The 25710-nt window shown below is 47.6% G+C and overlaps 1 protein-coding gene across 2 annotated transcripts in view; it reads left to right on the top strand.

Annotated features, from left to right (window-relative positions):
• masp1 (MBL associated serine protease 1) overlaps positions 1–25710 on the top strand; it is a 409480-nt gene that overhangs the window by 347060 nt on the left and 36710 nt on the right. For both annotated transcript variants that reach the window (XM_067994819.1, XM_067994820.1), the window contains exons 12-13: positions 3418–3531; positions 6512–6706. In XM_067994819.1, the coding sequence (XP_067850920.1) occupies positions 3418–3531; positions 6512–6706 (309 nt within the window). The remainder of the gene's footprint in view (positions 1–3417; positions 3532–6511; positions 6707–25710) is intronic.

Here is a 25710-nt window from a genome sequence, read left to right as displayed (position 1 = left end):
TAGATCAGTTACTGTCCCAGGGAGATCAATTACTGTCCCAGGTAGATCACTTACTGTCCCAGGTGGATCAATTACTGTCCCAGGTAGATCAGTTACTGTCCCAGGTGGATCAATTATTGACCCGGTAGATCAATTACTGTCCCAGGTACATTAGTTACTGTCCCAGGTAGATCAGTTAGTGTCCCAGGTGGATCAATTACTGTCCCAGGTAGATCAGTTACTGTCCCAGGTGGATCAATTACTGTCCCAGGTACATCAGTTACTGTCCCAGGTAGATCAGTTACTGTCCCAGGTGGATCAATTACTGTCCCAGGTAGATCAGTTACTGTCCCAGGTGGATCAATTACTGTCCCAGGTAGATCAGTTACTGTCCCAGGTGGATCAATTACTGACCCAGGTAGAGCAATTACTGTCCCAGGTACATCAGTTACTGTCCCAGGTGGATCAATTACTGTCCCAGGTAGATCAGTTACTGTCCCAGGTGGATCAATTACTGACCCAGGTAGATCAATTACTGTCCCAAGTGGATCAGTTACTGCCCCTGGTAGATTAATTAGTGTCCCAGGTGGATCAATTACTGTCCCAGTTGGATCAGTTACTGTCCCAGGTGGATTAATTACTGTCCAAAGTAGATCAATTACTGTCCCAGGTTGATCAGTTACTGTCCCAGGTGGATCAATTACTGTCCCAGGTAGATCAGTTACTGTCCCAGGTGGATCAATTACTGTCCCAGGTAGATCAGTTACTGTCCGAGGTGGATCAATTACTGACCCAGGTAGATCAGTTACTGTCCCAGGTGGATTAATTACTGTCCAAAGTAGATCAATTACTGTCCCAGGTAGATCAGTTACTGTCCCAGGTGGATCAATTACTGTCCCAGGTAGATCAGTTACTGTCCCAGGTGGATCAATTACTGTCCCAGGTAGATCAGTTACTGTCCCAGGTGGATCAATTACTGTCCCAGGTAGATCAGTTACTGTCCCAGGTGGATCAATTACTGTCCCAGGTAGATCAATTACTGTCCCAGGTGGATCAATTCCTGTCCCAGGTAGATCAGTTACTGTCCCAAGTGGATCAGTTACTGCCCCTGGTAGACTAATTACTGTCCCAGGTGGATCAATTACTGCCCCATGTGGATCAGTTACTGTCCCAGGTGGATCAATTACTGTCCCAGGTGGATCAGTTACTATCCCAGGTGGATCAGTTACTATCCCAGGTGGATCAGTTACTGTCCCAAGTGGATCAGTTACTGTCCCAGGTCGATCAATTACTGTCCCAGGTGGATCAATTACTGTCCCAGGTACATCAATTACTGTCCCAGGTGGATCAATTACTGTCCCAGGTACATCAGTTACTGTCCCAGGTACATCAATTACTGTCCCAGGTACATCAGTTACTGTCCCAGGTAGATCAATTACTGTCCCCGGTGGATCAATTACTGTCCCAGGTACATCAGATACTGTCCCAGGTAGATCAGTTACTGTCCCAGGTGGATCAATTACTGTCCCTTGTAGATCAGTTACTGTCCCAGGTGGATCAGTTACTGTCCCAGTTGGATCAGTTACTGTCCCAGGTGGATTAATTACTGTCCAAAGTAGATCAGTTACTGTCCCAGGTGGATCAATTACTGTCCCAGGTAGATCAGTTACTGTCCCAGGTGGATCAATTACTGACCCAGGTAGATCAGTTACTGTCCCAGGTACATCAGTTACTGTCCCAGGTACATCAGTTACTGTCCCAGGTGGATCAATTACTGACGCAGGTAGATCAATTACTGTCCCAGGTAGATCAGTTACTGTCCCAGGTGGATCAATTACTGACCCAGGTAGATCAGTTACTCTCCCAGGTGGATCAATTACTGTCCCAGGTAGATCAGTTACTGTCCCAGGCGGATCAGTTACTGTCCCAGGCGGATCAGTTACTGTCCCAGGTGGATCAATTACTGTCCCAGGTAGATCAGTTACTGTCCCAGGTAGATCAATTACTGTCCCAGGTAGATCAGTTACTGTCCCAGGTGGATCAATTACTGACCCAGGTAGATCAGTTACTGTCCCAAGTACATCAGTTACTGTCCCAGGTACATCAGTTACTGTCCCAGGTGGATCAATTACTGACCAGGTAGATCAGTTACTGTCCCAGGTACATCAGTTACTGTCCCAGGTACATCAGTTACTGTCCCAGGTGGATCAATTACTGACGCAGGTCGATCAATTACTGTCCCAGGTGGATCAATTCCTGTCCCAGGTGGATCAGTTACTGTCCCAGGTGGATCAGTTACTGCCCCAGGTGGATCAATTACTGTCCCAGGTAGATCAGTTACTGTCCCAGGTGGATCATGTACCGCCCCAGGTACATAGGAACATAGGAACATAGGAACAGGAGTAGGCCATTCAGCCCCTCGTGCCTGCTCCGCCATTTGATCAGATCATGGCTGATCTGTGATCTAACTCCATATACCCACCTTTGGCCCATTTCCCTTCATACCTTCGTACAACCTATTTCCTGGTAGGTGAGTGGAGAACCAAATACTTTATTAGTCTGTCCGAATGTAGTTCTGTTTTCCAATTTGGCCGCCACACCAACCACAAATAAAAAATGTGCGAGAAGGAGAACAAGACTGATCCCAAGTGTAATAGGGGTAAGCAATGAGGAAAGATTAGAGAATCATGAGTTGTTGATTTCTTTTTTGGTGAAATGCAAGAAACCCCATCACCACAGCCAATTTGCGCACAGCAAGGTCCCACAAGCAGTGATGAGATAAGTGACCAGATAATCTGTTTTTAGTGCTGTTGATTGAGGGATAGATATTGGCTCTGGACACCGGGGAGAACTCCCCTGCTCTTCTTCTTCAGAAGAAGAAGAGTGCCGTAAGATCCTTTTATGTCCACCTGAGAGGGCAGACGGGGCCTCGATTTAACGTCTCATCCGAAAGACGGCACCTCCGACAGTGCAGCACTCCCTCAGTACTGCATTGGAGTGTCAGCCTGGATTATGTTTTACAGTCCCTGGAGTGGGACTTGAACCCACAACCTTCTGACTCAGAGGTGAGAGAGAGCTTACCCACTGAGCCACAGCTTACTGAAAAGGTAGAACTCCTGATCGGCAAAGCGTTTGTCCGAACGTTTAATGTGCTGATATTTCATTCCTTGTATGCTGTTATAATGTCAGTAGGAGACACCCGTCTATCAGGGGGCAGCTTGAGGGTTATTGGAGCACTCGTTTCTCTTTGAATATGTCCAGCTGTTCCTCGTCCCTGAAGATGACATCCCAGTGAAAGAGCAGTTTTGTTGACCAGTTCTTCACCCTCTGGTGATGGGACCCAGGAGGAGGGAGTTTGTAGTTTGTGCTGTAACAGGAAACCAAAACAATTCATTGCAATTATTACAACTAAACCTCCTGCTTTTGCTTGTGCTGCAGGAGAGAAATGGATCATAACTGCGGCCCACTGCCTTCACCCTCCGTACGATGCAGACAATCCCAACCTCAGCAATACTGATCTAATTAACACCACGTCATTTAAAGTTATTTTAGGTTGGTATTTTGATGCCGTGAGCCATAATGCAATGTACTAGGGAATTCTGCACATCCAACCCTGACTGGACCCAAGGACAGTACATGGAGCGTAAACGTCCCAGTCATTGATCAGAGTTAGAGGTGGGGGGAAACCAGCCAGGGTTCCTGCTGCAGTGCCCTGCGGGAAATGTCTGTACACAGAGCTCAGCCCTTACCCTCCCACACCCACCACAGTCACCTCATCCGTGTTTTTCTCAAAGTGACCCAGTGTAATCCCACTCTCCCCTCAATCCCTAGACCCTTTAATATCCCACCCAGTCTAATCCCACTCTCCCCCTCACTCCCCATACCCTTTAATAGAATCATAGAAAGATTACAGCATGGAAGGAGGCCATTCAGCCCATCTAGTCCACGCCGGCTCCGTGCAAGAGCAATCCAGCCAATCCCATTCCACTGCCCTATCCCCGTAGCCCTGAACATTTTTTACTTTCAAGTACTTATCCAGTTCCCTTTTAAAGGCCATGATTGAATCTGCCTCCACCACCCCCTCGGGCAGTGCATTCCAGATCCTAACCACTCGCTGTGTGAAAAAGTTTTTCCTCATGTCACCTTTTTGCCAATCACCTTAAATCTGTGCCCTCGGGTTCTTGACCCTTCCACCAATGGGAACAGTTTCTCTTTCGACCCTTTTTGATTTTGAACACCTCGATCAAATCTCCTCTCAACCTTCTCTGTTCCAAGGAGAACAACCCCAGCTTCTCCAGTCTATCCACATAACTAAAGTCCCTCATCCCTGGAATCATTCTAGTAAATCTCTTCTGCACCCTCTCTAAGGCCTTCACATCTTTACTAAAATGCAGTGCCCAGAACTGGACACAATACTCCAGTTGTGGTCGAACCAGTGTTTTATAAAGGTTCATCATGACTTCCTTACTTTTGTACTCTATGCCTCTATTTATAAAGCCCAGGGCTCATCTGCTTTTTTAACCGCTTTCTCAACCTGCCCTGCCACCTTCAACGATTTGTGCACAAATACCCCCAGATCTCTCTGTTCCTGTACCCCTTTTAGAATTTTGCCCTCTAGTTTATATTGCCTCTCCTCGTTGCTACCGAAATGTATCACTTCACATTTATCTGGGTTAAATTTCATCTGCCACGTTTCCGCCCATGCCACCAGCCTGTCTATATCCTCTTGAAGTCTATCACTATCCTCTGCACTGTACACTACCCTTCCAAGTCTCGTGTCATCTGCAAATTTGAAAATGTGCCCTGTACATCCAAGTCCAAGTCCTTAATATATATTAAGAAAAGCAGTGGTCCCAGAATCAACTCCTGGGGAACACCACTGTACACCTCCCTCCAGTCCGAAAAACAACCGTTTAATATCCCACCCAGTCTAATCCCACTCTCCCCCTCACTCCCCGTACCCTTTAATATCCCACCCAGTCTAATCCCACTCTCCCCCTCAATCCCTATACCCTTTAATATCCCACCCAGTCTAATCCCACTCTCCTGCTCACTCTCTCACACACTCACTCTCTCACACACTCACTCTCTCACACACACTCTCACACGCGCTCACCCTCTCACTTTCTCACTCTCTCACATGCTCACTCTCACGCGCTCACCCTCTCACACACTCACTCTCTCACACACTCACTCTCTCACACACTCACTCTCACACACACTCACTCTCTCACACACACTCTCTCACACTCACTCTCTCACACGCTCACCCTCTCACGCGCTCACTCTCTCACTTTCTCACTCTCTCACTTTCTCACTCTCACCTTCTCACTTTCTCACTCTCTCACGCGCTCACCCTCTCACACACTCACTCTCTCACACACTCACTCTCTCACACACTCACTCTCTCACACACTCACTCTCTCACACACACTCTCTCACACTCACTCTCTCACACGCTCACCCTCTCACGCGCTCACTCTCTCACTTTCTCACTCTCTCACTTTCTCACTCTCACCTTCTCACTTTCTCACTCTCTCACGCGCTCACCCTCTCACACACTCACTCTCTCACACACTCACTCTCTCACACACTCACTCTCTCACACGCTCACTCTCTCACGCGCTCACCCTCTCACTTTCTCACTCTCTCACACACTCACTCTCACACACTCACTCTCTCACGCGCTCACCCTCTCACACACTCACTCTCTCACACACTCACTCTCTCACACTCACTCTCTCACACACTCACTCTCTCACACACTCACTCTCTCACACACACTCTCTCACGCGCTCACTCTCTCACGTGCTCACTCTCTCACTCTCTCACTTTCTCACTCTCACCTTCTCACTTTCTCACTCTCTCACACACTCACTCTCTCACACACACTCTCTCACGCGCTCACTCTCACCTTCTCACTTTCTCACTCTCTCACACGCTCACTCTCTCACTTTCTCACTCTCACCTTCTCACTTTCTCACTCTCTCACATGCTCACTCTCTCATGCGCTCACTCTCTCACATGCTCACTCTCTCTCACACACACTCTCTCACGTGCTCACTCTCTCACGTGCTCACTCTCTCACGTGCTCACTCTCTCACTTTCTCACTCTCTCACATGCTCACTCTCTCACGCGCTCACTCTCTCACTTTCTCACTCTCACCTTCTCACTTTCTCACTCTCTCACACGCTCACTCTCTCACACACTCACTCTCTCACACACTCACTCTCTCACGCTCACTCTCTCACACGCTCACTCTCTCACTCTGTCACACATCACTTTCCCACTTCCCAGCAGGTGTCACTCGACATTAGCCAGTTTTAACCACAATAGTAAAATAAGAAGGACATACCTTTAAAATTCTTATATGGTTTGCAGATCCATTCTGATCAGTGATGGACATTAAATGTTCCAGGAATTTGTTCAAATAAGAGACATTGGAAGTTATTTGATTTATTCAGACTGGGAACAGTGAGTTTTGTGTATTTTAGTTATCCTGTCTATCACCTCGCGGCCTCTGTTTTTTAGGGAGGCAGAAAACATTGATAAAAGAAGTAACAGAACAGCCCTTCCACGCCAAGAACATCATCACTCATCCCAGTTATAATGGCTCAACCTTTGAATTTGATATTGCGTTGATGGAGCTCCCGAGTAAAGTGAAAATAACTGACCATGTGATGCCAATCTGCCTCCCAGAGGATCCGACATCGACATTACACACAGGTACATTGGGAATATCTCGTAAATAAAACCATGGAGCCATTACAGACAAAGTCCATTCCCTCTTTGCCCAATTCCTACTTTTATACCTTCCAACAGGGGTCATGACAGTAATCAGGAGGTGAACCCAGGCTAACTTAGGGCTCTGATTCTGTTTCATCGAACTCAGCAGGGCTAGGGGATTACACCAGTGACCTTCTGCAGGTTGGATTTTAGACAAGGCTCCTGGCCCAGATATGGTCAGTGAACCAGCAATGTTCCTGCCATTATTATCTCTGGGGAGTTAATGACAAAGGATCATCAATTTAAAATTGTCACTAAGGCAGTGGAGTGAGAAGTTAGGAGAAATTTCTGTACACAGAGGGTTGCTGGAGTATGGATTTATGTGATAGATTTAGATTTTTATAACTTGTCAGTCTAATCCATCGGTCAGCAAGGAATGGAATGGGGGGGATACAATTGTGTCTGTTTTCAGGGAATCGTAGGGCAATTTGATGGAGCGGTTTGGACTTATGAAGGAATGGGAAAGGGTGGATAGAAATAGTGTTTCCTGTGGTTGAGGGGTCTGGAACAAGGGGGTTTGTATATAGATATAAGATTAAGTGCACAAGATTAAAACAGATTAATGATTCAGGCAGAGAACTTGTCAGTATTTAAGAATAGGTTAGATAGGTGGGCGAAGGAAAGGGAGATAAAGGGATATGGGAACAGGCACATGGGATTAGGATAAACACCAGCATGGACTGGTTGGGCCGAATGGCTTATTTCCCTCTTGTAATTTCTATGTAGTTGGATGTAAACCAAAGGTATCAGTAGCAGGGGTGTTAAAATCCCCCTTAAATGGAGAATAAGGGGGAATATCTGGAATCAAATAGCTGGTATCTGTAAAAGTGACCATGAAGCTGTTGAATTGTCATAAAAACCCAGCTGGTTCACTAATGTCCCTTTGGGGAAGGAAACTGCCGTCCTTACCCGGTCTGGGCCTATATGTCACGTATAGGCCCAGATCAGGTAAATGCCCTCTGAAAAGGCCCAGCAAGTTACTCAGTTATATTTGAGCTTGAGCACAGAGATTGGTAAAAACAGAGAGTGAACCTCTAATGGAGTGAATTGCTAACAGAGTGAGGGCTTTCAACTGGGAATTTGGTGAGTGTGGGAATTAGAGGGAAGGAGGTGCAAAGTGATTTAAACCAAAGGTCAGAATCTATTTGGTTAGGGTTAAGAAACAATAGAGGTGCCATTACACTACTGGGTGTATTCTATAGGCCACCAACTAGTGGGAAGGAGATAGAGGAGCAAATTTGCAGGGAAATTACAGAGAGGTGCAAGAACTATAGAGTAGTGATAATGGGGGACTTCAACTATCCTAATATAGACTGGGGTAGTAATAGTGTAAAGGACAGAAAGGGGGAGGAATTTCTGAAGTGTGTTCAGGAGAACTTTCTTGATCAGTGTGTTGCCGGCCCAACGAGGAAGGAGGCATTGCTGGATCTGGTTCTGGGGAATGAGGTGGGTCAAATGGAGCAAGTGTCAATGGGGGAACATTTAGGGAACAGTGATCATAATATCGTAAGGTTTAGATTAGTTATGGAAAAGGACAAGGAGCAAAAGAGTAAAAATACTTAATTGGAGGAGGGCCAATTTCAGTGGGTTGAGAACGGATCTGGCCCGGGTAAATTGGAATCAAAGATTGGCAGGCAAAACTGTAATTGAACTATGGGCGGCCTTTAAAGAGGAGATGGTTCGGGTACAGTCTGGGTACATTCCCACGAGGGGGAAAGGAGGGCAACTAAAGCCAGAGCTCCCTGGATGACGATAAAATATACAGAGTAAGATGAAGCAGAAAAAGGGGCATATGACAGATGTCAGGCTGATAACACAAGTGAGAACCAGGCAGAATATAGAAAGTTCAGAGGGGAAGTGAAAAAGGAAATAAGAGGGGCAAAGAGAGAGTATGAGAATAGACTGGCGGCCAACATAAAAGGGAATCCAAAAGTCTTCTGCAGGCATGTAAACAGTAAACGGGCAGTAAGAGGAGGGGTGGGACCGATTAGGGACCAAAAAGGAGACCTAAGCATGGAGGCAGAGGAGATGGCTGAGGTACTAAGTGAGTACTTTGCATCTGCCTTTTCCAAGGAAGAAGATGCTGCCAGAGTCTCAGTAAAAGAGGAGGTAGTTAAGATACTGGATGGGCTAAAATTTGATAAAGAGGAGGTACTAGAAAGGCTGGCTGTACTTAAAGTAGATAAGTCACCCGGTCCGGATGGGATGCATCCTAGGCTGCTGAGGGAAGTAAGGGTGGAAATTGCGGAGGTACTGGCCATAATCTTCCAAACATCCTTAGATACGGGGGGTGGTGTCAGAGGACTGGAGAATTGCAAATGTTACACCCTGGTTCAAAAAAGGGTGCAAAGATAAACCCAGTAACTATAGGCCAGTCAGTTTAACCTCAGTATTGGGGAAACTTTTAGAAATGATAATCTGGGACAAAATTAATAGTCACTTAGACAAGTGTGGATTGATTAGTTAAAGGCAAATTGTATTTAATTAACCTGATTGAGGTTTTTGATGAGCTAACACAGAGGGTCGATGAGGGCAATGCGGTTGATGTGGTGTATATGGACTTTCAAAAGGCATTTGATAAAGTGCCACATAATAGGCTTGTCATCAATATTGAAGCTCATGGAATAAAAGGGGCAGTGGCAGCATGGATACAAAATTGGCTAAGTGACAGGAAACAGAGAGTAGTGGTGAACGTTTATTTTTCGGACTGGAGGGAGGTGTACAGTGGTGTTCCCCAGGGGTCTGTACTAGGACCACTGCTTTTCTTGATATATGTAAAGGGCACAATTTCAAAATTTGCAGAAGACACAAAACTTGGAAGTGTAGTGAACAGTGAGGAGGATAGTGATAGACTTCAAGAGGATATAGACAGGCTGGTGGAATGGGCGGACACGTGGCAGATGAAATTTAACACAGAGAAGTGCAAAGTGATACATTTTGGTAGGAGGAACGAGGACGGGCAATATAAACTAAAGGGTACAACTCAAAAAGGGGTACAGGAACAGAGGGGGGTATATGTGCACAAATCGTTGAAGGTGGCAGAGCAGGTTGAGAACGCGGTTAAAAAAGCATACAGGATCCTGGGCTTTATAAATAGAGGCACAGAGTACAAAAGCAAGGAAATCATGATGAACTTTTATAAAACACTGGTTCAACTACAACTGGAGTATTGTGTCCAGTTCTGGGCACCGCACTTTAGGAAGGATGGGAAGGCCTTCGAGAGGGTGCAGGAAAGATGGGGGAATAGGACCAGCTGGATTGCTCTTGCACAGAGCCGGCGCGGACTCGATGGGCCGAATGGCCTCCTTCCATGTTGTAACCTTTCCATGATTCAATGATTCTATTCCAAACTATCAACTTTTAAAACTTAAATAAAAAATGCATAAAATTAAAAAGACTAGTTACTAATTATTTTGAAATCAAGCTAAATCCATTTACTAAATATAATCTAGATCTCAAATGATTTCATTAGTCCTAGAAATAAACTACTGATTAAATAAACAAAAATACTTAATTGGAGGAGGGCCAATTTCAATGGTTTGAGAATGGATCTGGCCTGGGTAAATTGGAATCAAAGATTGGCAGGCAAAACTGTAATCGAACAATGGGCAGCCTTTAAAGAGGAGATGGTTCGGGTACATAGGAACATAGGAACAGGAGTAGGCCATTCAGCCCCTCGTGCCTGCTCCGCCATTTGATAAGATCATGGCTGATCTGTGATCTAACTCCATATACCTGCCTTTGGCCCATATCCCTTAATACCTTTGGTTGCCAAAGAGCTATCTATCTCAGATTTAAATTTAGCAATTGAGCTAGTATCAATTGCCGTTTGCGGAAGAGAGTTCCAAACTTCTACCAGTCTAGGTACATTCCCTCGAGGGAGAAAGGTAGGGCAACTAAAGCCGGAGCTACCTGGATGATGAAAGAGATAGTAAGATGAAGCAGAAAAAGAGGGCATCTGACAGATGTTAGGTTGATAATACAAGTGAGAACCAGGTAGAATATGGAAAGTACAGAGGGGAAGTGAAAAAGGAAATAAGAGGGGCAAAGAGAGAGTATGAGAATAGACTGGCGGCCAACATAAAAGGGAATCCAAAAGTCTTCGATACGCATGTAAGCAGTAAACGGGCAGTAAGAGGAGGGGTGGGGCCGATTAGAGACCAAAAAGATCTACGCATGGAGGCAAAGGGCATGGCTGAGGTACTAAATGAATACTTTGCATCTGTCTTTACCAAGGATGAAGTTGCTGCCAAAGTCACAGTAAAATAGGAGGTATTTGAGATACTGGATAGGTTAACAATTGATCAAGAGGAGGTATTAGAAAGGCTGGCTGTACTTAAAGTAGATCAGTCACCCGGTCCGGATGGGATACATCCTAGGTTACTGAGGGAAGTAAGGGTGGAAATTGCAGAGGTGCTGGCCATAATCTTCCAAACATCCTTAGACATGGAGGGGCTCCAGTGGACTGGAGAATTGCAAATGTTACACCTTTGTTCAAAAAAGGGTGTGAGGATAAACCCAGCAACTACAGGCCAGTCAGTTTAACCTCAGTGGTGGGAAAGCTTTTAGATACAGCACTGGATACAGCAAAGGCTATGGGCCCCCACAACATCCTGGCTGTAGTGCTGAAGACTTGTGCTCCAGAACTAGCTGCGCCTCCAGCCAAACTGTTCCAGTACAGCTACAACACTGGCATCTATCCGACAATGTGGAAAATTGCCCAGGTATGTCCTCTCCACAAAAAGCAGGACAAATCCAATCCGGCCAATTACCGCCCCATCAGTCTACTCTCAATCATCAGCAAAGTGATGGAAGGTGTCGTCGACAGTGCTATCAAGCGGCACTTACTCACCAATAACCTGCTCACCGATGCTCAGTTTGGGTTCCGCCAGGACCACTCGGCTTCAGACCTCATTACAGCCTTGGTCCAAACATGGACAAAAGAGCTGAATTCCAGAGGTGAGGTGAGAGTAACTGCCCTTGACATCAAGGCAGCATTTGACCGAGTGTGGCACCAAGGAGCCCTAGTAAAATTGAAGTCAATGGGAATCAGGGGGAAAACTCTCCAGTGGCTGGAGTCATACCTAGCACAAAGGAAGATGGTAGTGGTTGTTGGAGGCCAATCATCTCAGCCCCAGGGCATTGCTGCAGGAGTTCCTCAGGGCAGTGTCCTAGGCCCAACCATCTTCAGCTGCTTCATCAATTACCTTCCCTACATCATAAGGTCAGAAATGGGGATGTTCGCTGATGATTGCACAGTGTTCAGTTCCATCCGCAACCCCTCAGATAATGAAGCAGTCCGTACCCGCATGCAGCAAGACCTGGACAACATCAAGGATTGGGCTGATAAGTAGCAAGTAACATTTGCGCCAGACAAGTGCCAGGCAATGACCATCTCCAACAAGAGAGAGTCTAACCACCTCCCCTTGACATTCAACAGCATTACCATCGCCGAATCCCCCACCATCAACATCCTGGGGGTCACCATTGACCAGAAACTTAACTGGACTAGCCACATAAATACTGTGGCTACGAGAGGAGATCAGAGGCTGGGTATTCTGCTGCGAGTGACTCACCTCCTGACTCCCCAAAGCCTTTCCACCATCTACAAGGCACAAGTCAGGAGTGTGATGGAATACTCTCCACTTAAGTGCAGCTCCAACAACACTCAAGAAGCTCGACACCATCCAGGACAAAGCAGCCCGCTTGATTGGCACCTCATCCATCACCCTAAACATTCACTCCCTTCACCACCGGCACACCGTGGCTGCAGTGTGTACCATCCACAGGATGCTCTGCAGCAACTCGCCAAGGCTTCTTCGACAGCACCTCCCAAACCCACGACCTCTACCACCTAGAAGGACAAGGGCAGCAGGCACATGGGAACAACACCACCTGCACGTTCCCCTCCAAGTCACACACCATCACGACTTGGAAATATATCACCGTTCCTTCATCGTCGCTGGGTCAAAATCATGGAACTCCCTACCTAACAGCACTGAGGGAGAACCTTCACCACACGGACTGCAGCGGTTCAAGAAGGCGGCTCACCACCACCTTCTCAAGGGCAATTAGGGATGGGCAATAAATGCCAGCCTTGCCAACGACGCCCACATCCCATGAACGAATAAAAAGAAAAATGTTGAATCTTTATAAAACACTGGTTCGGCCACAGCTGGACCATTGTGACCACTTCTGGGCACCGCACTTTAGGAAGGCTGTGAAGGTCTTCGAGAGGGTGCAGAAGAGATTTACTGGAATGGTTCCTGGGATGAGGGACTTCCTAACATGGATACGGTCATAAGAACATAACAAATAGGAGCAGGACTAGGCCATATGGCCCCTCGAGTCTGCTCCGCCATTCAATCAGATCGACTGGAGAAGCTGGGGTTGTTCTCCTTGGAGCAGAGAAGGTTAAGAGGAGATTTGATAGAGGTATTCAAAATCATGAACGGTTTAGATAAAGTAAATAAAGAGAAACTTCCCATTGGCGGAAGGGTCGAGAACCAGAGGACAAAGATTTAAGGTGATTGGCAAAAGAACTAAAGGCAACATGAGGAAAAACCTTTTTACACAGCGAGTGGTTATGATCTGGAATGCACTGCCCGAGGGGGTCGTGGAGGCAGATTCAATCATGGCCTTCAAAAGGGAACTGGATAAGTACTTGAAGGAAAAAATTTAGAGAGAATAAAACCCTTGATGTGGATGGATTGCGTCCATGCATATTAAAAGAAGTTAGGGAGGAGATAGCAGAGGCACTATTACATATATATAAAAATTCATTCGAAAAGTGAATAGTGTCAGAGGACTGGCGGACAACCCATGTGATTCTTACATTTAAAAAGGGAGATGGAACCAATCCAGGGAACTATAGACCAATTAGCTTAACATCAGTGGTCGGAAAGATAATGGAATTTTTATTCAAAGATGTAATAGAAAAACATCTAGAAACCAAAAATATAATAAAGAATAGTCAGCACGGATTTCAGAAGGGAAGGCCATGCTTGACCAATCTTATTGAATTCTTGAAGTAACAGAAAGAGTAGACAAGGGTAATGCAGTAAATGTAATATATTTGGATTTTCAAAAGGCCTTCAATTAGGAACCATACAGTAGACGCATGACTACAGTCGGAGCATATGGAAACATAGAAACAAAGAAAATAGGAGCAGGAGTAGGCCATTCGGCCCTTCTAGCCTGCTCCGCCATTCAATATGATCATGGCTGATCCTCTATCTCAATACCATATTCCCGCTCTCTCCTTGATGCCTTTTGTGTCAAGAAATCTATCTAGCTCCTTCTTAAATATATTCAGTGACTTGGCCTCCACAGCCTTCTGTGGTAGAGAATTCCATAGGTTCACCACCCTCTGAGTGAAGAAATTTCTCCTCATCTCAGTCCTAAATGTCCTACCCCATGTCCTGAGACTGTGACCCCTCGTTCTGGACCCCCCAGCCAGGGGAAACATCCTCCCTGCTTCCATTCTGTCTAGCCCTGTCAGAATTTTATACGTTTCAATGAGATCCCCTCTCATTCTTCTAAACTCGAGTGAATACAGGCCGAGTCGACCCAATCTCTCCTCATATGACAGTCCTGCCATCCCAGGAATCAGTCTGGTGAACCTTCACTGCACTCCCTCTATGGCAAGTATATCCTTTCTTAGTTAAGGAGACCAAAACTGCACACAATACTCCAGGTGTGGTCTCACCAAGGCCCTGTATAACTGCAGTAAGACATCCTTGCTCCTGTACTCAAATCCTCTTGCAATAAAGGCCAACATCCAGTCGTGAATGGTGGTGGACAATTAAACAACTAACGGGAGGAGGAGGCTCTGCAAACATCCACATCCTCAATGATGGCAGAGACCAGCACGTGAGTGCAAATGACAAGGCTGAAGCGTTTGCAAACATCTTCAGCCAGAAGTGCCGAGTGGATGATCCATCTCTGAATCCATTCCCTGGAGAGTAGGAGGTTTAGGGGTGATCTTATAGAAATCTATAAAATAATGAGGGGCATAGATAAGGTAGATAGTCAAAATCTTTTCCCAAAGGTAGGGGAGTCTATAACGAGGGGACATAGATTTAAGGTGAGAGGGGAGAGATACAAAAGGGTCCAGAGGGGCAATTTTTTCACTCAAAGGGTGGTAAGATGGGTATAGAGGGATATGGGCCAAGTGCAGGCAATTGGGACTAGCTTAGTGGTATAAACTGGGCGACATGGACATGTTGGGCCGAAGGGCCTGTTTCCATGTTGTAAACTTCTATGATTCTATGATTCTCTCTCGGCCTCCTCCCGATATCCCCACCATCACAGAAGCCAGTCTCCAGCCAATTCGATTCACTCCATGTGATATCAAGAAATGGCTGAGTGTACTGGATACAGCAAAGGTTATGGGCCCCGACAACATCCCAGCTGTAGTGCTGAAGACTTGTGCTCCAGAACTAGCTGCGCCTCTAGCCAAGATGTTCCAGTACAGCTACAACACTGGCATCTACCCGACAATGTGGAAAATTGCCCAGGTATGTCCTCTCCACAAAAAGCAGGACAAATCCAATCCGGCCAATTACCGCCCCATCAGTCTACTCTCAATCATCAGCAAAGTGATGGAAGGTGTCGTCGACAGTGCTATCAAGCGGCACTTACTCACCAATAACCTGCTCACCGATGCTCAGTTTGGGTTCCGCCAGGACCACTCGACTCCAGACCTCATTACAGCCTTGGTCCAAACATGGACAAAAGAGCTGAATTCCAGAGGTGAGGTGAGAGTGACTGCCCTTGACATCAAGGCAGCATTTGACCGAGTGTGGCACCAAGGAGCCCTAGTAAAATTGAAGTCAATGGGAATCAGGGGGAAAACTCTCCAGTGGCTGGAGTCATACCCAGCACAAAGGAAGATGGTAGTGGTTGTTGGAGGCCAATCATCTCAGCCCCAGGGCATTGCTGCAGGAGTTCCTCAGGGCAGTGTCCTAGGCCCAACCATCTTCAGCTGCTTCATCAATGACCTTCCCTCCATCATAAGGTCAGAAATGGGGATGTTCGCTGATGATTGCACAGTGTTCAGTTCCATTCGTAACCCCTCAAATAATGAAGCAGTCCGTGCCCACATGCAGCAAGACCTGGACAACATCCAGGCTTGGGCTGATAAGTGGCAAGTAACATTCGCGCCAGACAAGTGCCAGGCAATGACCATCTCCAACAAGAGAGAGTCTAACCACCTCCCCTTGACATTCAACTGCATTAACATTGCCGAATCCCCCACCATCAACATCCTGGGGGTCACCATTGACCAGAAACTTAACTGGACCAGCCATATAAATACTGTGGCTACATGAGCAGGTCAGAGGCTGGGTATTCTGCAATAAGTGACTCACCTCCTGACTCCACAAAGCCTTTCCAACATCTACAAGGCAGAAGTCAGGAGTGTGATGGAATACTCTCCACTTGCCTGGATGAGTGCAGCTCCAACAACACTCAAGAGGCTCGACACCATCCAGGATAAAGCAGCCCACTTGATTGGCACCCCATCCACCACCCTAAACCTTCACTTCCTTCACCACAGGCGCACAGTGGCTGCAGTGTGTACCATCCACAGGATGCACTGCAGCAACTCGCCAAGGCTTCTTCGACAGCACCTCCCAAACCCGCGACCTCTAGAAGGACAAGGGCAGCAGGCACATGGGAACAACACCACCTGCACGTTCCCCTCCAAGTCACACACCATCCTGACTTGGAAATATATCGCTGTTCCTTCATCGTCACTGGGTCAAAATCCTGGAACTCCCTTCCTAACAGCACTGTGGGAGAACCGTCACCACACGGACTGCAGCGGTTCAAGAAGGCGGCTCACCACCACCTTCTCGAGGGCAATTAGGGATGGGCAATAAATGCCGGCCTCGCCAGCGACGCCCACATCCCCTGAACGAATAAAAAAAAACATACCATTTGCCTTCCTAACTGCTTGCTGCACCTGCATGTTTGCTTTCAGTGACCGGTGTACAAGGATACTCAGGTCCCTTTGTACATCAACATTCCCCAATCTTTCACCATTAAATAATACTCTGCCTTTCTGTTTTTGCTTCCAAAGTGGATAACTTCACATTTATCCACATTATACTGCATCTGCCATGTATTTGCCCACTCACTCAACTTGTCTAAATCGCCTTGAAGCCTCTTTGCATCCTCCTCACAACTCACGATCCCACCTAGTTTTGTGTCGTCAGCAAACTTGGAAATATTACATTTGGTTCCTTCATCCAAATCATTGATATGTATTGTGAATAGCTGGGGCCCAAGCACTGATCCCTGCGGTACCCCACTAATCACTGCCTGCCACCCCGAAATAAACTCATTTATTCCTACTCTCTGTTTCCTGTCTGTTAACCAATTTTCAATCCATGCCAGTATATTCCCCCCAGTCCCATGTGCATTAATTTTGCACACTATCCTCTTATGTGGGACTTTATCAAAGGCCTTCTGAAAATCCAAATACACCACATCCACTGGTTCTCCCTTATCTATTCTACCAGTTACATCCTCAAAAAACTCCAGTAGGTTTGTCAAACATGATTTCCCTTTCATAAATCCATGTTGACTTTGTCTAATTCCGTTGATATTTTCTAAGTGTCCTGTTATCACATCCTTTATAATAGACTCTAGCATTTTCCTACTACTGATGTTAGGCTAACCGGTCTGTAGTTCCCTGTTTTCTCTCTCACTTTTTTAAACAGTGGGGTTACATTTGCCACCCTCCAATCTGCAGGAACTGTTCCATAATCTATAGAATTTCGGAAGATGACAACTAATGCATCCACTATTTCCATGGCTACCTCTTTTAGTACTCTGGGATGCAGATTATCAGGCCCTGAGGATTTATCGGCTTTCAGTCCCATTAATTTCTCCAGCACTATTTTTTTACTAATACTAATTTCCTTTAATTCCTCCTTCTCACTAGTCCCTTGGTTCCCTTGCATTTCTGGGAGGTTATTTGTGTCCTCTTCCGTGAAGACAGAACCAAAGTATTTGTTGAATTGCTCTGCCATTTCCCTGTTCCCCGTTATATATTCTCCCGTTTCTGACTGTAAGGGACCTACATTTGTCTTCACTAATCTTTATCTTTTTACATACTTGTAGAAGCTTTTACAGTCCACTTTTATGTTCCTTGCAAGTTTACTCTCAGACTCTATTCTTCCCCTCTTAATCAATCTCTTGGTCCTTTTTTGCTGAATTCTAAACTGCTCCCAATCCTCAGGCTTGCTACTTTTTCTGGCAACTTTATATGACTCCTCTTTGGATCTAGTACTATCCTTAATTTCTTTTGTTAGCCATGGTTGGGCCGCTTTTCCTTTTGTGTTTTTGCACCAGAAAGGAATGTATAACTGTTGCAATTCATGCATTTGTTCCTTTAATGTTAGCCATTGCCTATCCACCGTCATGCCTTTTAATGAAGCTTCCCAATCTATCATAGCCAACTCACTCCTCATACCTTCCTAGTTTCCTTTGTTTAGATTTAGGACCCTAGTTTCGGATTGGACTACTTCACTTTCCATCTTAATGAAGAATTCTATCATGTTATGGTCACTCTTCCCTAAAGGACCCCACACAACAAGATTATTAATTAACCCCTTCTCATTGCACAATACCCAATCTAGGATAGCCGTTCCCTGGTTGGCTCCTCAACGTACTGGTCCAAAAATCCACCTCATATACACTCCAGGAATTCATCCTCCACAGTATTATTACTAATTTGGTTTGGCCAGTCTATATGTAAATTAAAGTCACCCATGATTACTGTAGTACCCTTGTTACAAGCATATGGAGTCAAGGGACAAGAAGCAGAATGGATAGCAAGCTGGTTACAAAACAGAAAACAGAGAGTAGGGGTTAAGAACATAAGAACATAAGAAATAGGAGCAGGAGTAGGCCAATCGGCCCCTCAAGCCTGCTCCGCCATTCAATAAGATCATGGCTGATCTGATCCTAACCTCAAATCTAAAGAACACAAGAAGTAGGAACAGGACCCGGCCACTCAGCCCCTGGGCCCACTCCGCCACCCACAGGGCCTTGACCAATCCGAACTCAGCTTCATGTCCAATTTCCTGCCCGCTCCCCGTAACCCCTAATTCCCTTTACTTCTAGGAAACTGTCTATTTCTGTTTTGAATTTATTTAATGATGTAGCTTCCACAGCTTCCTGGGGCAGCAAATTCCACAGACCTACTACCCTCTGAGTGAAGAAGTTTCTCCTCATCTCAGTTTTGAAAGAGCAGCCCGTTATTCTAAGATTATGCCCCCTCGTTCTAGTTTCACCCATCTTTGGGAACATCCTTACCGCATCCACCCGATCAAGACCCTTCACAATCTTATATGTATCTTATAAGGTTAGTTTCTCAGACTGGCAAAAGGTGGGAAGTGGTGAAGAGTGAGGGGGATAGTGATAGACTTCAAGAGGATATAAACAGGCTGGTGAAAGCAGTTAAGAAAGCATACAGAATCCTTGGCTTTATGAATGGAGGCATAGAGTACAAAAGCAAGGAAGTCATGATGAACATTTATAAAAGACTGGTTTAACCACAACTGGAGAATTGTGTCCAGTTCTGGGCACCGCATTTTAGGTAAGATGTGAAGGCCTTCGAGAGGGTGCAGAAGAGATTTACTAGAATGGTTCCAGGGTTGAGGGACTTCAGTTACGTGGATAGACTGGAGAAGCTGGGGTTGTTCTCCTTAGACCAGAGAAGGTTAAGAGGAGATTTGAAAGTGATACTCAAAATCATGAAGGGTCTGGACAGAATAGATAGAGAGAAACTGTTCCCATTGGCGGAAGGGTCAAGAATCAGAGGACATCAATTTAAGGTGATTGGCAAAAGAACCAAAGGTGACATGAGGAAAAACCTTTTTACACAGCGAGTGGTTAGGATCTGGAATGCACTGCCCGAGGGGGTGGTGGAGGCAGATTCAATCATGGCCTACAAAAGGGAACTGGATAAGTACTTGAAAGGAAAGAAATTGCAGGGCTACAAGGATAGGGCGAGGGAGTGGGACTAGCTGGATTGTTCTTACATAGAGCCGGCACAGACTCGATGGGCCGAATGGCCTCCTTACGCACTGTAACCTTTCTATGATTCTATGATCCTATGGTGTTCCACAAGGATAGGTGCTGGGGCCACTGTTGTTCACCATTTACTTAAGCGATTTGGACTCAGGAATCGGAAGTACAATTTCAAAATTTGTAGACAACACCAAATTGGGGGGTGTGTTAATACTGAGGACTGCGACAAAATACAGAGAAACATTAATGAACTTGCAGAATGGGCATGTAATTGGCAAATGAATTTCAATATAGAGAAGTGTGAGATATCAGATTTTGGTAGGAAGAATAAGGGGCCTCATTGTCCTTGGATAATAAGTCTGTATGAGGTAGAGGAGCAGAGGGATCTGGGGGTACAGATACGCAAATCACTAAAAGTAGCGATGCAGGTTAATGAGGCCAGAAAAAAAGCAAACTAAGCACTGGGGTTCATTTCCAGAGAGATAGAATTGAAAAGCAGAGCAGTTATATTAAACATATAGGGCCCGATGTTAGCAGTGCTGCGGGTTCTCGGCAGGGCTATCAGGCGTGTGGGTAACGCGCCCGGTGAAATTAGTCAGCTTCCCACGCGATTGTAGCATCCAATCCACTAATTGGATCCACTTACCTGCTCCTCCGGGTTCCCCACTGCTGATCTGCGCGTCGGGCGGGCTGCGCATGCGCAGTAAGCTCTGTCAGCTGGAGGAGCTCTATTTAAAGGGGCAGTCCTCCACTGACAGATGCTGCAACAAATAGGAAAAATTACAGCATGGAGCAGCCCAGGGGGAAGGCTGCTCCCAGTTTAATGATGCCTCACCCCAGGTATCAATACATGGGGTTAGCAGGAGGGGGAGGACAGAGATCTTCCCCCCGGCGGGCGGGAGGAAGCGGCCTGCCTCTGCCACCAGGAAGGCCTGGCTCGAGGTGGCAGAGGAGGTCACCTGCACCACCAACATATCGCCCACCTGCATACAGTGCAGGAGGCGCTCCAATGGCCTCAGTAGGTCAGCCACGGTGAGTACACGTAGTCTTTCCCCTACACTCCGTCTGCCACATCACTGCCCCCACCCCACATCTCCTTCAGCACTGCCAACACTACTCTGTCACATCACCCCTCACACCCACTCAAACCCCATCCTCATCTTACCTGCACCTACCCACCTCGCCAGTACTCATCCCGCCACTACCACGCAACCCAATCCTCATACAATCTCATGGTTCTATCCCATACTCACCCTCTCGTGCATCTCCCTCACGGTCAGCCTCACTCAACCTGCCACTACCTGTGCTGCAGCCACAGGGCATGCATCACATATGTGTAGTAGGAAGCGTAAGGCAAACGTGTCGTGAGCATGAAGGGGATGCACAAGGGTGTTTGAGGGTTTGTCAAGGGTGTTACATATATTGAATTTCTGACCAACTCACATTACATATTATATTGGCACCACTACTGCCACGTCTTCGCGAATCTTGTCCGGTTTGTGCAATAATGCCCGCTCCTGAGGATCACTATGAGGACCCACCACTGATGCCACCCAGTGTGTCACTGCAGAGTGGGTGTAGGTGTATTTGCAGGGCTCTTTTGCGCAGACGACTGAGAGACATCGGCGATGTCCCCGGTTGCACCCTGGAAGGATGCGGAGGAGAAGTTGTTGAGGGCAGTGGTGACTTTGACAGCGACAGGTAAGAAGATGGTGCTCGGGCCAGCCGGGAGCAGCTCGGCATGAAGGAGGCTGCAGATGTCCACGACTACATGTCGAGTGACTCTGAGCCTCCGTGTGCACTGCTGCTCAGAGAGGTCCAGGAAGCTGAGCCTCGGTCTGTAGACCCTGTGGCGAGGGTAGTGCCCTCTGCGACGCATCTCTCTCTGCGGTTGCCCTCCCTCCTGCTGTACAGGTGGATGTATCACAGCACTGTGTTGTGGAGCTCCACGTGTCAGAGGTGGACGGCGTGGATGGCAAGGCTGGCGAGGCTGGTGATGCTGTTTGCCCTCCGAGGAGGTCATGACTGCAGCTACGGCGGCCCCCATCCGCAAGATGTACATCTGAGGGGGTCCGCAAGGTAGGTACATGTCTCCGGACCCCGGGGTAAGTGTGCAGGTTGGTGACTTTGACCGTCAGGAGGAGGGTGGTGGAGGCCAAACTTTGTCCCAGGTGACAGAGTGGCCTCCTGCAATGAGTGAGGGTCTCCCCCCACACCTGTCAAATGGACCTTTGCAGCTGCCACAGGCTGATGGCTGCAACACGTCCATTTGACCTGGGAGTGTTTCCTCCAGTGTGGGAAACAGTCCCAGTTTGCTCTAAAATCCCACCCCTCCTCACATAATCCCTTAATCAGGTCAGTTAATGACCTGAAATACCTAAATAAATACTCTCAAGTGGCATCCCGCTGGCTTTAATTGCCTGCGGGATTCCCACCAGCGGGGGCTGCGCGCGCACGCCAGCGCGTCAGCGTGGAACCCGGAAGTGGGCGGGATCGAGGCGGGCTCCAGTCCCGCTCCGGGATTCTCCGATTTTCGGAGCCCCCCCCGCCAGGAACGCACCTGATAGCGGGTGCTAAAATGACGCCCATAGAACCTTGATTAGAACACACTTGGAGCACAGTGCACAGTTCTGATCCCCATATTAAAAAAGGGATATAGAGGCACTGGAGAAGGTGTAAAAAAGGTTTACAAGGATGATACCAGAACTGAGAGGTGATACCTATCAGGAAAGGCTGAACAGGCTGGGGGTCTTCTTTCTAGAAAAGAGAAGACTGAGGGGTGACCTGATTGAGGTCTTTAAAATAATGAAAGGGTTTGATAGGGTAGATGGAGAGATGATGTTTCCACTGGCGGGGGAGACTAGAACTAGGGGTCATAAATATAAGATATTCACTAATAAATCCAATAGGGAATTCAGGAGAAACTTCTTTACCCAGAGAGTGGTGAGAATGTGGAACTTCTTACCACAAGGATTAGTTGAGGCAAATAGCATAGAGGGGGAAGATGGAGAATTACGATTCACTCCATGTGATATCAAGAAACGGCTGAGTGCACTGGATACAGCAAAGGCTATGGGCCCCGACAACATCCCAGCTGCAGTGCTGAAGACTTGTGCTCCAGAACCAACTGCGCCTCTAGCCAAACTGTTCCAGTACAGCTACAACACTGGCATCTACCCGACAATGTGGAAAATTGCCCAGGTATGTCCTGTCCACAAAAAGCAGGACAAATCCAATCCGGCCAATTACCGCCCCATCAGTCTACTCTCAATCATCAGCAAAGTGATGGAAGGTGTCGTCGACAGTGTTATCAGGTGGCACTTACTCACCAATAACCTGCTCACCGATGCTCAGTTTGGGTTCCGCCAGGACCACTCGGCTCCAGACCTCATTACAGTCTTGGTCCAAACATGGACAAAAGAGCTGAATTCCAGAGGTGAGGTGAGAGTGACTGCCCTTGACATCAAGGCATCATTTGACCGAGTGTGGCACCAAGGAGCCCGAGTAAAATTGAAGTCAATGGGAATCAGGGGAAAACTCTCCAGTGGCTGGAGTCATACCTAGCACAAAGGAAGAGGGTAGTGGTTGTTGGAGGCCAATCATCTCAGCCCCAGGACATTGCTGCAGGAGTTCCTCAGGGCAGTGTCCTAGACCCAACCATCTTCAGCTGCTTCATCAATGACCTTCCCTCCATCATAAGGTCAGAAATGGGGATGTTCGCTGATGACTGCACAGTGTTCAGTTCCATTCACAACCCCTCAAATAATGAAGTAGTCCGAGCCCGCATGCAGCAAGACCTGGACAACATCCAGGCTTGGGCTCATAATTGGCAAGTAACATTCGCGCCAGATAAATGCCAGGCAATGACCATCTCCGACAATAGAGAGTCTAACCACCTCCCCTTGACATTCAACGGCATTAGCATCGCCGAATCCCCCACCATCAACATCCTGGGGGTCACCATTGACCAGAAACTGAACTGGACCAACCATATAAATACTGTGGCTACGAGAGCAGGTCAGAGGCTGGGTATCCTGCGGCGAGTGACTCACCTCCTGACTCCCCAAAGCCTTTCCACCATCTACAAGGCACAAGTCAGGAGTGTGATGGAATACTCTCCACTTGCCTGGATGAGTGCAGCTCCAACAACACTCAAGAAGCTCGACACCATCCAAGATAAAGCAGCCCGCTTGATTGGCACCCCATCCACCACCCAAACATTCACTCCCTTCACCACTGGCGCACTGTGGCTGCAGTGTGTACCATCCACAGGATGCACTGCAGCAACTCGCCAAGGCTTCTTCGACAACACCTCCCAAACCCGCGACCCCTACCACCTAGAAGGACAAGGGCAGCAGGCACATGGGAACAACACCACCTGCACGTTCCCCTCCAAGTCACACACCATCCCGACTTGGAAATATATCGCCGTTCCTTCATCATCACTGGGTCAAAATCCTGGAACTCCCTTCCTAACATGACTGTGGGAGAACCTTCACCACACGGACTGCAGTGGTTCAAGAAGGCGGCTCACCACCACCTTCTCGAGGGCAATGAGGGATGGGCAATAAATGCCGGCCTCGCCAGCGACGCCAACATCCCATGAACGAATAAAAAAAAAACACATGAGGGAGAAAGAAAAAGAAGGATAGGCTGATAGAATCAGAATGGTTGCAGCACAGATGGAGGCTGTTCGGCCCATCGAGCCAGTGCCAGCTCTCTGTAAGAGCAATTCAGTTAGTCCCATTCCCCCGCTCTTTCCCGTCGCCCCGCAAATTATTTCCCTTCAAGTATTTATCCACTTAAAGGCCCCGATATTACCAAGGAGGTGGGATGGCAGCGGGGCGGGGGCGCGGAGGGGGTGACTGGGCGTGTGGGTAACCCGGCCAGTAAAATCTGTCCGTTCCCCATGCGATCGCAGGTAAATTACTGTGGTTTCCGGGTTTCGCGTTGTCAACCTGCGCAGTGGGCGGACTGCGCACCCGCATCACAGGCTGTTAGCTGGGGGAGCCCTATTTAAAGGGGCAGTCCTCCAATGCTGCTCCTGCAACAAACAACCAAAATTATAGAATGGAGCAGACCAGGGGGAAAGTCTGCTCCCAGATTTACCGATGCCTCACTCCAGGTGCTACTGGATGGGGTGAGGAGGAGGAGGGATATATTCTACCCGGTGGACGGGAGGAAGTGGCCTGTCTCTTCCACCAAGAAGGCCTGGCTTGAGGTGGCAGAGGAGGTCACCAGCAGCAGCAACGTCTCCCGCACCTGAATCCAGTGCAGGAAGTGCTTCAATGACCTAACCAGGTCAGTCAAAGTGAGTAACTTACTCATTCTCCTACACTCCGTCTTCCACATCACCGCCCCCACCCCACAACTCCTTCGGCACTGCCAACACTACTCTATCACATCACTCCTCACACCCACTCAAACCTCATCCTCAGCTTACCTGCACTTCCTCACCTCCCCAGTACTCATCCCACCACTACCACTCAACCCAATCCTCATACAATGTCATGGCTCTGTCTCATACTCACCCCCTGATGCATCTCTTTCACGGTCGCCCTCACTCAACCTAATGCATTCAGCGGTTGGCCACATCACCATCCCTCTCTCACGCCTCTCTACTTTCTCCCCTTATAGGAGAGAGCCCAGAATGCACGGGAGAGGGCGAAGACCGGAGGGGGGCCGCAACATCTGGTCGTCCTCACGGACGCGGAGCAGGAGGCTCTGGAACTAAGCCGCACCCTCGAGTGCCTGTCCGTCGGGGACGCTGAGACTGACACCCGACAAACGGCTGGTGACAGAACTTTAACATTCAGCACTCACAATAGCAAATGATGTTAACCTGCCTTGCCATCTTCAGCACCTCAACATCTGCCATCATGCTTAATATTGCCTCCGTG

The sequence above is a fragment of the Heptranchias perlo genome, chromosome 13, assembly GCF_035084215.1.
Source record: "Heptranchias perlo isolate sHepPer1 chromosome 13, sHepPer1.hap1, whole genome shotgun sequence".
Taxonomy (NCBI): domain Eukaryota; kingdom Metazoa; phylum Chordata; class Chondrichthyes; order Hexanchiformes; family Hexanchidae; genus Heptranchias; species Heptranchias perlo.
This window is presented reverse-complemented; position numbering and strand designations above follow the sequence as displayed.